Raw genomic sequence first — 11,576 nt, forward strand, 5'->3', positions numbered from 1 at the left:
GGTCTCAATAAAAAGTATCAAATATATTTAGAAACAAAAATTGATCAACAAAAGGAAATATCAAATTGCCTCAGTACCATGGGTGCCAGGTTTCCGGTTCATGCCAGAATTCCGGTTTCGCGATATCTCGAAGTCAAATACCTCCGGTTTCAGTGTTATAAGTTGGTTTTAAAATCATATTAATTTCCTCATTGTGTCAATATGTTTGCTGTGTAATCATTTAATAATGGCTATAAAAACGGTGATGAAATAAGAGTAAAGTTTAGGCCGCATTTTCAGTAGGTACATTTGCAGGTTTGGCAAAGTGTCGAGATTTTAGTTTCAGGTTTCAGCGCTTCTTTCTGCTGGCACCCATGCTCAGCACCATAACACACACGCGATGACATTCAAAGGGCTAAGTACACTTGCACTGGACAGAGATTTATGGAAACAAATTATTATATGGATACTAGTAACAGACTGACACACTCGAAGTAACACACACATTCACGGCAAGCGTCCATAGAGACAGCACAGCCATATTATTCCTTCATTCTAATCAAAGAGGCATCCGGCCCACCCCGACATTATACGGTTTTGAGGCGGTGGGTCATTTTCTTTATACGTTTCAACTTAAAATTCACCTTTTTCGGCATCACGGTGATACTCCCGACATAACACCAATACCAAATGGATGCTGTTTGCATCACGGTGATACTCCAGTCATAACACTAATACCAAATGGATGCTGTTTGCATCACGGTGATACTTCCGACATAACACCAATAGGGAATGAGATTAGCGGAAGAGTAGCGTCCCTTGATTGGACGTCACCGTTATTAGAGAGAGAACGTCATTATGGTTATGCGCATGCGTCTCTCGTCCTCGCTTCCTGTGAAAGCGGCATGAGACACTTCACCGAAAGCGAGGACGAGAGAGACGCATGCGCAAAACCATATTGACGTTCTCTCTGTAAGGTGACGTCCAATCAAGGGACCCTACTCTTTTGCTAATCTCTTTCCCAATAACAAATGGATGCTGTTACTCTCTTATATCTAATTCATTTTTTTCACCAGATGTTCCGCTCCGTGTGGTTGCCCGTGCCCGTGTCGGTGCAAGTGCGTCTGCACCTGTCTCCCGTGCGTCATGGACCCCTGTGATCCTTGCAAAGTGTGTATTGGGCCCTGCAGCCCACCGAAGAAGCCCAAGAAGAAATGTTGCAAGAGTCCATGCCCCCCTCGCAAATCCAAACGCGCCTGTAAACCGAAATGCCCCAAGAAAAAGGTGGGCAGCGACTGCGTCACAGCATCGCTGTGCTTGGAAATGCCGTCCTGCGAGAGCCCCTGCTGCCCCGATCCTTGCCCAAGGATGTGCCTGGTGTGTGATGAATGTGGCCAGTGTAGCAAGTGCTCCTGTCGGTGCCCTCAGTTCAAGTGTACTTGTACATACTGTTGTACGAAGTGAAACAAACCAACACACAAACAAACAAAATAGATCTAACACATTCATCAGGCCCGTTTCTTGTTGTGTGAGTGTGTGTGTGTGTTTTTTTCTTTTGCTATAAGAATGTAGAAACCAAAAGAAAATGTCAACAAGTTTCTTTCATTATCATAAAAAGACTCCAAAATCATCGATCACATCTAAATGATAAAATATTGAGCCCGAGTTTATTTCTCCTTGTTTCATCGCCAGAAATAAGGGTGCCTACCGCTGTGAGAAACTAAAAATCAAAGGAAAATACAAAACGTCTTGCTACATCACTTCCGTATTCAAAAGTTACACCGGAAAAAAACAAGAAAAACAACCAAACGATTATCAAATCAGATGGAAAAAAAATACCTTGACCTTTCTCTCCCATCAATGAAGAATGCGTCAAAAAATATGCTTGAAAATGTTCCGGGGAAAAAGAAACGAAAGAAATGTATGCCATCTTTTAATGTGTTTTTTTAATGTGCTTATCTCCCATGCATCGTCGAGCCTTTCAATCATTGCAAAGCGCGTATCGGCTCCTGTAGCCCAAACAAACAAGAAAAAATAATTAATAAATAAATAAATAGATAAATAAATAAATAAATAATAAACCCATAAAAATGCAGTGTCGCGGGGACACTTTTTTTGTACCCCCAAAAAGACGCCAATAAAATAAAAATGTATAGATAAATAAACATATAAAAACGACTGAGCACTAAAATAGATGCCGCATTTCCTGTGTGCCCTTTTCTTTCGCTATAAGAATGTAGAAACTTAAGACAACGTCAATGCGTTTATCGTATATTTTCAAAATAAAAACAAACAAAAACAAAAAAAGAACAAAAACTCGAAAATCATCCATCAAATCCTGACGATTAGAGAAAAAAAAAAAAAATTAGAAGCCCGGTCGCAATTGACACAACTACCTACGTTACTAAAGAACTAAAAAATAAACAACATAATCTAGAGTTGCCTGAAATGAGTCAATATGTATAGAAAAATAAAGAGCGTGAAAATGACGGTTACTTTGTGTTGTATCTTTTATACGAGTCGTTTTTACTCCATTTATTTTTGATACATTATTTTTTTAAATAGAAAAATGATTAACATGTACTCAAAAGAAAAAGAAAAAGAAAAAAAAAGAAGAAGAAGAAAGAAATTGAAAACCAAATCAGATTAACATGAAACACATCCTTTCTCTGTCGTCAAAAGAAAGTCCGCTTACTTGTCCGGGAATAACGAGGAAAATGTATGCCATATTACATATTAGTACAAGGGGGTCACGATAGCCCAGTCGGTAGAGTACTCGCTTCACAAGCAAAGGAAGTGAGATCGATTCCGGGTGCAGTCGAGATTTATCTTTTCTGACCTTCTCCTACCCCCAACCCCGATCCCTGTCCATTCAGGAGTGATTGGGTAGCTAGGTCTATTAGATCTGTCGGAAAGTACTTTGCGATAGACTAGCGTCTTATCTAAGGGATAGCAGGTAATTGCTATTGTCCATTTCACGCTATTAAGACCGGGATAAACTCCGGCTCCATGGGCCTAATTGCTCTGAAAGACAACTATCAATGTAGAGAAAGATAAAGGGAGTACATGTGACTCATAAACAAGGGAACAACACAAAACAAACGACGTTTCGGCTATTGGTCTTTTTCAAGTAAGAATTTTAAGAGTACTTGACCCAGGGGTTACGTTTTCTCCTAGGGCACACCTCTATTATTGTAGTAACCCGTGTGTGGGCAGCGTTGCTAAGTCTACATTTTTTTTTTCATTTTTAAAGTGTATACAAAGCTGCTAGAAGCTGTGAAATGTTTTTTAAAATATTGAATAAAAATGAATACAGAAAAGAACAAAATGCGGACCGTTTAGGACTCAAGCCCCGTTATTTTGGGGCCAATGAAACAAAACAATTAACAATTTAATTGTGATTAACCCTTAACAGATACGGGACTATGTACCATTTTATACGTCCACTGGGGATAAGCGATGTCAGAGACTGTAAATAAAAGTATGTGAAGTATTGTGTTCTTTTTTTAACCCTCTCCTCACCAAGCATGGGAAAAATCGTCCCATTTCTTTCGTCACAGCCAACGTTTTTTTTTTTCTCGTTCTGATTTCTTTTGTTGTTCATCAACAAAAATTGAAGAATAATTTTTTTTTAAAGTATTTTTTTAAAACTAACACTAAGTTGTACAGTTTTCTTTTTGTGTTACGATACAATTTCCATTTTTATTCATTCTGATTTCTTTTGCACATCACAAAATTTTAAGAAAAATGTTTGGTTTGTCATAGTTTTAAAAATTTAACACTGTGTTATTGACCCCATTTTGATTTTATTCTTTTTAAATTTTTGTAAAGCAAGAACGTATTGCTTTTGTGTTTGAGTGGGAAAAAATTTTTTTTTTTTTTTGGTTTTGTTTTGTTGTGTATGAAGTTTTTGGGAGTATTCTGAAAATGGCTGTTAAGGAGAGAGTTCAAAGAAGACATATATTCATTCCTGTTCCAATCTATAAGGTTCAGAACTATAAAATGTTTTTGTCTCGTTTCTTTAAATTTATAGCAAACACAAAATATCTCCCAATAAAACAATGATGATGAATCAGCTCTTAACTTGCCTTCTTTAATTGGCTTTGTAAAAAATAATGTTAAAAATAAAAACTTGAGCTTTGATATACCACAATAACCACTAAGCGTGCTTAAAGCGCTTTACAAGGTGTCTGCTCCACTCACTTTTCTGAATTAGAAGTCAATCCAAATACCGGAGCATGCTCAATGTCTCAATCGTTTCTATGTTATATGTTTGTGTTGAGAATATTGGCTATAGGGAATGAGATTAGCGGAAGAGTAGCGTCCCTTGATTGGATTCACGAGCGGAAAAGTTATTAGAGAGAGAACGTCATGTTGGTTGTGCGGCATGAGACACTTCACCGAAAGCGAGGACGAGAAGAGACGCATGCGCAAATCCATTTTGACGTTCTCTCTGTAAGGTGACGTCCAATCAAGGGACGCTACTCTTCCGCTAATCCCATTCCCTATTTAGCTTATTAAATGCTGGCCAACTAACTTTGCGGCGTGTGTGTGTTGAACCCGCGGCCTCTAGAAGTCGGCTCTTTACTCACATTCTCTCACCCTACTCATGTGTACTCCTGGCCGTTAACGGCGTTAATGTCGGAAAGAATTGTAATATCGCTAACAGGCGTCATGTCATGTTTTACATGTTGCGTGTTGCTGTTAGTCAGGGAACCATTGTAAAGTGCTCTGAGCATGTTTATTGGATATTGCGCTATATAAAACTCAAAGTTTTTGTGGGGGGGGGGGGTGGTCTTGGGGTGGTCACATTATTGTTGTAAACTTTGTTGGTTTTTTTAAATTTTTACTCGGTTTCATTTGTTGACTATGCGCCGAACAAGGCTCGAGCCCAGGACCTTCCGATCCGAAAGTGAGTGTCCTACTACTAGACCACATAGCCGCACAAACACGACAAGCGTCCATAGAGACAGCGCAGCCATATGGAGGTCATCAGTTTTTCATTCATTTCAGGAGGAGACACTAAAATGTTTGTTTTTGTTTTTAAGGGTTTTACGGCGCTTGCAACACATTAAGGTCATATCAGCGCCAGTAAAAAGGAAGAAAATGGGATAGTAAAGAGTTCTAGAATTACAATTATAGCACCCAAGAGAAGGTAAGACAAAGGGGAATTGGTTCAAAAAGGAAACAGGTGTAGATTCCAAGAGCACACTAGTTTGAGATCGCCTAAATGTCTCACCCAGACACAAACACAACATCCCACTAAGAGGAATACAGTCAAACGTTTACGAAATTATAGGTTAAAAATTTTAAAAAATAACAATGCATAACAGAGAGATGATTTACAAGGAAAAAAATATCATCTCCCAAAACTATAACTATACATTCGATTGTTTCCCTCCCAGCCAAGGACTCTGGCCAGGGTCAGGACCATATCAAGTAATCTCACTGCAAGACAAAGATAGAAAGCAATTGAAAAACAGATACAGGGGGATAGAAGACACAGCAATATCTCCCTGCCCACTATGAGAGACACAACAATCGAAATATTGGTGTACAATCGAGCACCGCCATTGAACACAATGTAGTTTTAGTGTCAGGAAAAACATTCAAGATGAAGCCGAACAGCAAATATTTCGCTGCGTCCAAGGAAGAAGGAATGCAGAGATTTTTGGCTTTGTACTGCTGTATTTTATTGTTAAACCATCATGACTTTCTCTCTCTCTCTCTCTCTCTCTCTCTCTCTCTCTCTCTCTCTCTCTCTCTCTGTCTGTCTCTCTCTCTCTTGTTTACTATTTGCATCTTCCTCCACTGGGGATCGAATCTCAGACCTCCTGATTACCAGTCAGACGTGCTACCATAACACATTGGGACTGATTTTTGGGATGTTTTATTTTTCCTTGTATTTTTCATTTTTGCTTTGTCTGGTTTGTTTTTAATGTTTTTAAGGGTTTTACGGCGCTTGCAACACATCAAGGTCATATCAGCGCCAGTAAAATGAAGAAAATGGGACAGTAAAAAGTTCTAGAATTACAATTAAAGCACCCAAGAAAATGTAAGACAAGAGGGAATTGGTTCAAATAGCGAACAGATGTAGATTTCAAGAGCACACTATCAAAGTACTTAGTTTGAGATCACCTAAAAGTCTCATCCAGACACAAGCACAGGTCCCTACTAAGAGGAATATACTCAAATGTTTACAAATCATATATAATATGTACTAAGAGATAATTTACAATTTAAAAAATACCATCTCCCAAAACTAACTATACATTTGACTGTTTCCCTCTCAGCCAGGGTGTCCGACCCAGGGCCAGGACAAAACCAAGTAATATCATTCCAAGACAAAGACAGAAAGCGAGATGGAAAACAGATATAGGGGGATAGAAGACACAGTATGTAAATACCTCCCTGCCCACTGTGGGAGTGCTTTGTCTGGCACTGTTTCAGATATTTATCCTGGGTGGGGATCCTGACCTCCCATAGTGGGCAGGGAGGTGCATGCTGTGTCTTCTATCCCCCATAACCGTTTTCCAATTGTTTCCTGTCATTGTCTTGCAATGAGATTACTTAGTTTTGTCCTGATCCTTGCTGGAGTTCCTTGGCTGGGAGGGAAACGGTCGAATGTATAGTTATAGTTTTGGGAGATGACATTTTCTTCCTTGTAAATCATTTCTCTGTTATGCATTGTATTATGTTTAGCTTACATATTATATTATATGATTGGTAAACATTTGAGTGTATTCCTCTTAGTTGGGACCTGTGCTTGTGTCTGGATGAGACTTTTAGGTGATCTCAAACTAAGTACTTTGACGGTGTGTCTTGGAATCTACATCTGTTCCCTATTTGAACCAATTCCCCTTTGTCTCACCTTTTCTTTTGTGCTTAATTGTAATTCTCGAAAGTTTTACTATCCCATTTTATTCCTTTTTACTGGCGCTGATAGGACCTTAATGTGTTGCAAGCGCCGCAAAACCCTTAAAAACAAAAAACAAACAAACAGATATTTATCGTACACCAGTGTCGACTCCCCAAATTCTCAATAAGATATCTGTATAGCAATACGAACGAGGAAGTGTTGGAGAAGGTGAGAAAGGGAAGAATACTGATCAATAACATCAGAAAGAGGCAGTTACGCTTTCTGGGACATGTGTGGAGAAGAGACGGAATAGAAAAGTTGGTAACATCTGGGATGATCGAAGGAAGGAGAGCTAGAGGAAGACAAAGAATGACTTATCTAAATAACCTAAGAATGGCCAAATGTGACTTAAAAAGCAACACAGATTTCATGCGCACCGCAGAGGATCGTGATTCGTGGAGACAGCTGACCGGCAACGTGCTCAAGAGCACAAGCCACGATGGATGATGATGATAGTAATATATTAATCAACGTGCACTTGTTTGCAGATCTCCTAACTCTTTCCTTAAGGATCATTTTCAGTATTTCCCCAAAATGGCAGGCTTACCCAGCAGAATTTTGTTGTTTTTTTTAACTCAAACAATCTCTCTACAAGACAACTTTATGTTCTTATTAATTAAACAAAGACCATTCTTCAAAGTGTATGATGTACAAAATAAATCTGAATAAGAAAAATGTATATTGTGTCGTAACAAATGTGACGATTTTGCTGTAGGTGGTAAGGAGAGGGATATATAACCCAATCATTATGGGCTCATTTTGTAATGGAAATCTCAAAAATATGACGAAAAATATTGTCCATTACAACAATATCAAGCTAGGCCCATAATTGGATTCAATAGTCTGATGTCATGTCGCCCAGCAACGGCGGCCATCGTGGTTCTAAACAAAGAAAATCGGCACTTTTTATTCTACATGCTGGCTATAACTTTTCATGTCTTATGATCAGAATGTGTAAAAGTCAAAACATGATCAGATTTATAATGGGGTTTTTTTTCCCTCTGGATACGCTTTTATGCTCGTCGGAGAAATATTTCATAAGGGCGTCCGCCATTGTTCCGATAGTTTAGAGCCGGTTACTAAGTTACTATGCGTCATTAGGAAGGAAGTGACGTTGACGTTAAGACTGTTGAAGCGTATTGCGTTGGGATTTCAGACATCGCTATTAATTCATTTCTTTACTTATCACTGTTTATTCAAAACGGTCGACGACATATGGAAATATTTGACGGATACAAGATCACAAGTTTTTTTTTCTCACCTGTCGGATCTTTCTCATATTAATCTAGTAATCTGGAAGGGAAAAAAACTACACATTTTAAACATTTTGACCAGAAAACTCGTCCTTCAAATACCAATCGATTTAAATCACCCTCATCCTGTCATAACCTGTCAAACCTGGGACTTCAGGACTTTGTAAAAATTTCTCAAACATATTTATTTCCAAGAAGAGGCTCATTTTCCAGAGCTATCTACTTGAATTTTTTTTTAAATCGTACTTTTCAACGTAAAAATAGAAAATAAACCTTAAATAGGGAATGAGATTAGCGGAAGAGTAGCGTCCTTTGATTGGACGTCACCCATAGTCTGTGACGTCACCGGCGGAAAAGTTATTAGAGAGAGAACGTCATGTTGGTTGTGCGCATGCGTCTCGTACCTGGCCGTTAACAGCGTTGTCTTAGTCCGAAAAATTATAATATCGCGCCTAACAGGCGTTATGTCCCGTCCTACATGTTAAATGTTGCTGTTGACCAGGGACCCCTTGTAAAGCGCTTTGAGCACGTTTAGTGGATATTGCGCTATAAAAAAGCTCAATCATTATTTTTTTATTATTTTTTTATTGGGTTTTTGTTTATTTGTTTTATTTGTTTGTTTGTTTGTTTGTTTGTTTGTTGTCATTCATAGCGCGACAGTATTTGTATATAATTTGTAACCAGGAAAAAACGATATGAGAGCGGCACCTACCCGGACCAGCCCCATACCTTGGTCTATCACAACAAACAGTCATCGTCCGTCCCGAGTCTTTCCAACAGTGAATCGGCCACGCAGCATCGTAAACCACGTGATCATGAAGGTAGAGTGGACTAAACAATAACAAACGACTATCATTATGCATATTATTATTATCATATATTATTATTATCATATATTATTATTATAATATATGGTGCCACTATATTAATGTACACTATTGTTATTATTATTATTATTATTATTATTATTATTATTATTATTATTATTATTATTATTATTATCATCATCATCATCATAATCTTTATCATTCTTATCATCATCATCATCATCTTCATCATCATCATTATCATCATCATTATCATCATCACCATCATTATCCTGATCATCATCATCATCATCACCATTATTTGGTGTACTGAGCACGAATATGACCATGAAATTCGTCGCAAAACGACAGATTCTTCGTAAAATGTTTTGAAACCTTGTAGTTGTTTGCAGCTTAATTTATATTATTAGTCAATTAGTCATGATTTTTTGGATACATTTTTCCGCGGTTCTACACGTTGAAGAGGATGAATGGTTTTGGTTATTTTCAGTGGGAGGGGGGGGGGGGGGGGGGGGGGGGGCGGTTAAGGGATACCCTCCATTAAAACATTTTTTTAAAAAAGAACTAAAATGAAGAGGATGGTTTGGTTATCCCTGAAAATAACCAAAACAAGCACGTACCATCGAAATTAAATTAATTGTGTTGATATCAAAATGTAAACAAAACTGATGTAAATGGTCAAAAATAAATCACATAAGAATACAAGGAACGAGGGATTTGAAGACAGACCCCCCCCCTCCCCCTCGGCAACCCCTCCAATTTTTAATGTTACATGTACGGGCTTTAGCACGCTTTCTGTGTTCTAACCCCCCCCCCCCCCCTCCCCCTTTCATCTCATATATGGTTGCATTTAACATGAAAACATTTTCTCGAAAATTCTTTGTTCTCGATCTTTATTATCTTTTTTTATCATCCACAGTTCAGTTCCGGGAGAGCCGACTCCGAGACGGGATGTACCCGGATCTCACTCGAACCTCCAGATATCAAAAAGACCTGTTAAAAAACGACGCATCTTCGCCCAGCATTGACTTGGGAAGAAAGTCTGACCAAATCATGTAGAGCCCACTCCGGGACGGGATGTGCCCGGATCTCGACCGAACCACCAGATAAACAAACAAAAAAAGACATGTTATATAAAGACGCATCTCCGCCCAGCAAAAGCCTTACCAAATCATGTAGAGCCCACTCCGAGACGGGATGTGCCCGGATCTCGACCGAACCACCTGATAATCAAAAAAGACCCGACTGTATATAAATATGCATCTCCGCCCAGCATTGCCAGCATTGACCTGGGTAAAAGTCTGAACAACTCATGTAGAGCCGACTCCGATACGGAAAGTAGACGGATCTCGACCAAACCACAAAGTACACACAAAAGTCATATTAGATAAAGATGCATCTTCGCCTAGCATTGACCTAAGAATAGGTTTAAAAAACGACGCATCCATGCACATCATTGACCTGAGGAGAAAGTCTGACCAAATCAAGTAGAGCCGACTCCGAGACGGGATGCACCCGGATCTGGACCAAACCACCAGAAATCCCCCCCCCCCCCCCCCGAAGAAAAAAAATTGACCTGGGAAGAAAGTCTGACCAAATCATGAAGAGCCAACTCCAAGACGGGATGTACCCGGATCTCGACCGAACCATCAGATAAACAAAAAGAAAAGACCTGTTATATACAGACGCATCTCCGCCCAGCATTGACTTGGGAAGAAAGTCTGACCAAATCAAGTAGAGCCGACTCCGAGACGGAATGTACCCGGATCTCGACCGAACCACCAGAGGTACTCCCCCCCCCCCCCCCCCCCAAGACCTATTAGATAAAGATGCATCCTCGCCTAGCATTGACCTGGAAAGAATTCTGAACAAATCATTGAGAGCTGACTCCGAGACGGGATGTACCCGGATCTCGACCGAACCACCAGATATAAAAAAAAGACATGTTAGATAATGACGCATCCTTGCGCATCATTGACCTGAGAAGAAATTCTGAATAAAATATGTAGAGCTTGGCTCCCAATGTCAAAGATTGCAGCATCATTTAGGTCGGCAGTTCTGAAACGTTCCCGAAAATTTCAATCAGTAGTCCCCTATGAATTTTAGGACCGATTCGCGGTCTGCAAATAAAATTTTGATGGTCTTAAAATGGGAAAAAAATAATGTCATTTCATTTCCAAAAATCTCTTAAGCTAACTTTAAGACTAAAATATATGGCAATTGAAATTGTGCGATCTCCACTTTTCATATTCTTTGGCTTAATTTTTGCAACAGTAATATAAGTGTGTCGTAATGACTTAACATTGCAGAATGCTTGAAAAATCCAGCTGATCTTCTTCATCTTCAGAAGCTGAAATTATTCAAAGGCTATCAGTTTATATAACAAGTCGGTTTTTGTCGTTACAGAAATGAATGGAAATTATTGTCTACCTATAATATTATCTCGTGTCATAACTCTCTCCTTACCAGCTATTCTCAGAAATGTCCCCGAAACTTCACACACACCTAACAATTCTTACACATACATTCTATTCCATATTGTTTAGCAAAATGAGCTCTTAAAACACAATTTCAAGATTTTTGTAGCTATAAAAAAAT

At 38.9% G+C, this 11,576-nt stretch overlaps 2 protein-coding genes across 2 annotated transcripts in view; both read left to right on the top strand.

The window, feature by feature from the left end:
* The window catches only part of LOC144972343 (uncharacterized), a 20,432-nt gene extending 18,146 nt beyond the window's left edge, over positions 1–2,286 (top strand). Inside the window, exon 5 of the mRNA XM_078913439.1 lies at positions 1,056–2,286. Coding sequence (XP_078769565.1) covers positions 1,056–1,443 — 388 coding nt within the window. The 3' untranslated portion in view covers positions 1,444–2,286. The remainder of the gene's footprint in view (positions 1–1,055) is intronic.
* A 3,278-nt stretch (positions 2,287–5,564) lies between these two features.
* LOC144972344 (uncharacterized) lies at positions 5,565–11,223 on the top strand. Its single transcript, XM_078913440.1, has 3 exons — positions 5,565–5,658; positions 8,836–8,972; positions 9,898–11,223. Exons 1-3 carry the CDS (start codon positions 5,594–5,596, stop codon positions 10,035–10,037), a joined length of 342 nt encoding a protein of 113 aa, XP_078769566.1. The 5' UTR covers positions 5,565–5,593; the 3' UTR covers positions 10,038–11,223.
* Positions 11,224–11,576: the final 353 nt, after the last annotated feature.

The sequence above is a fragment of the Berghia stephanieae genome, chromosome 5, assembly GCF_034508935.2.
Source record: "Berghia stephanieae isolate SIO BIC M18660-M18661 chromosome 5, UCSD_Bste_1.3, whole genome shotgun sequence".
NCBI lineage: Eukaryota > Metazoa > Mollusca > Gastropoda > Nudibranchia > Aeolidiidae > Berghia > Berghia stephanieae.

Excerpts from the sequence above, each read along its gene's own strand:
- LOC144972344 (XM_078913440.1), top strand. The coding sequence starts at position 5,594 with ATGAAGCCGAACAGCAAATATTTCGCTGCGTCCAAGGAAGAAGGAATG. Across the intron at positions 5,659-8,835 it reads ATGCAGAGATTTTTGGCTTT|GAAAAAACGATATGAGAGCG; the intron begins GTACTGCTGTAT and ends ATTTGTAACCAG. Across the intron at positions 8,973-9,897 it reads TAAACCACGTGATCATGAAG|TTCAGTTCCGGGAGAGCCGA; the intron begins GTAGAGTGGACT and ends TATCATCCACAG.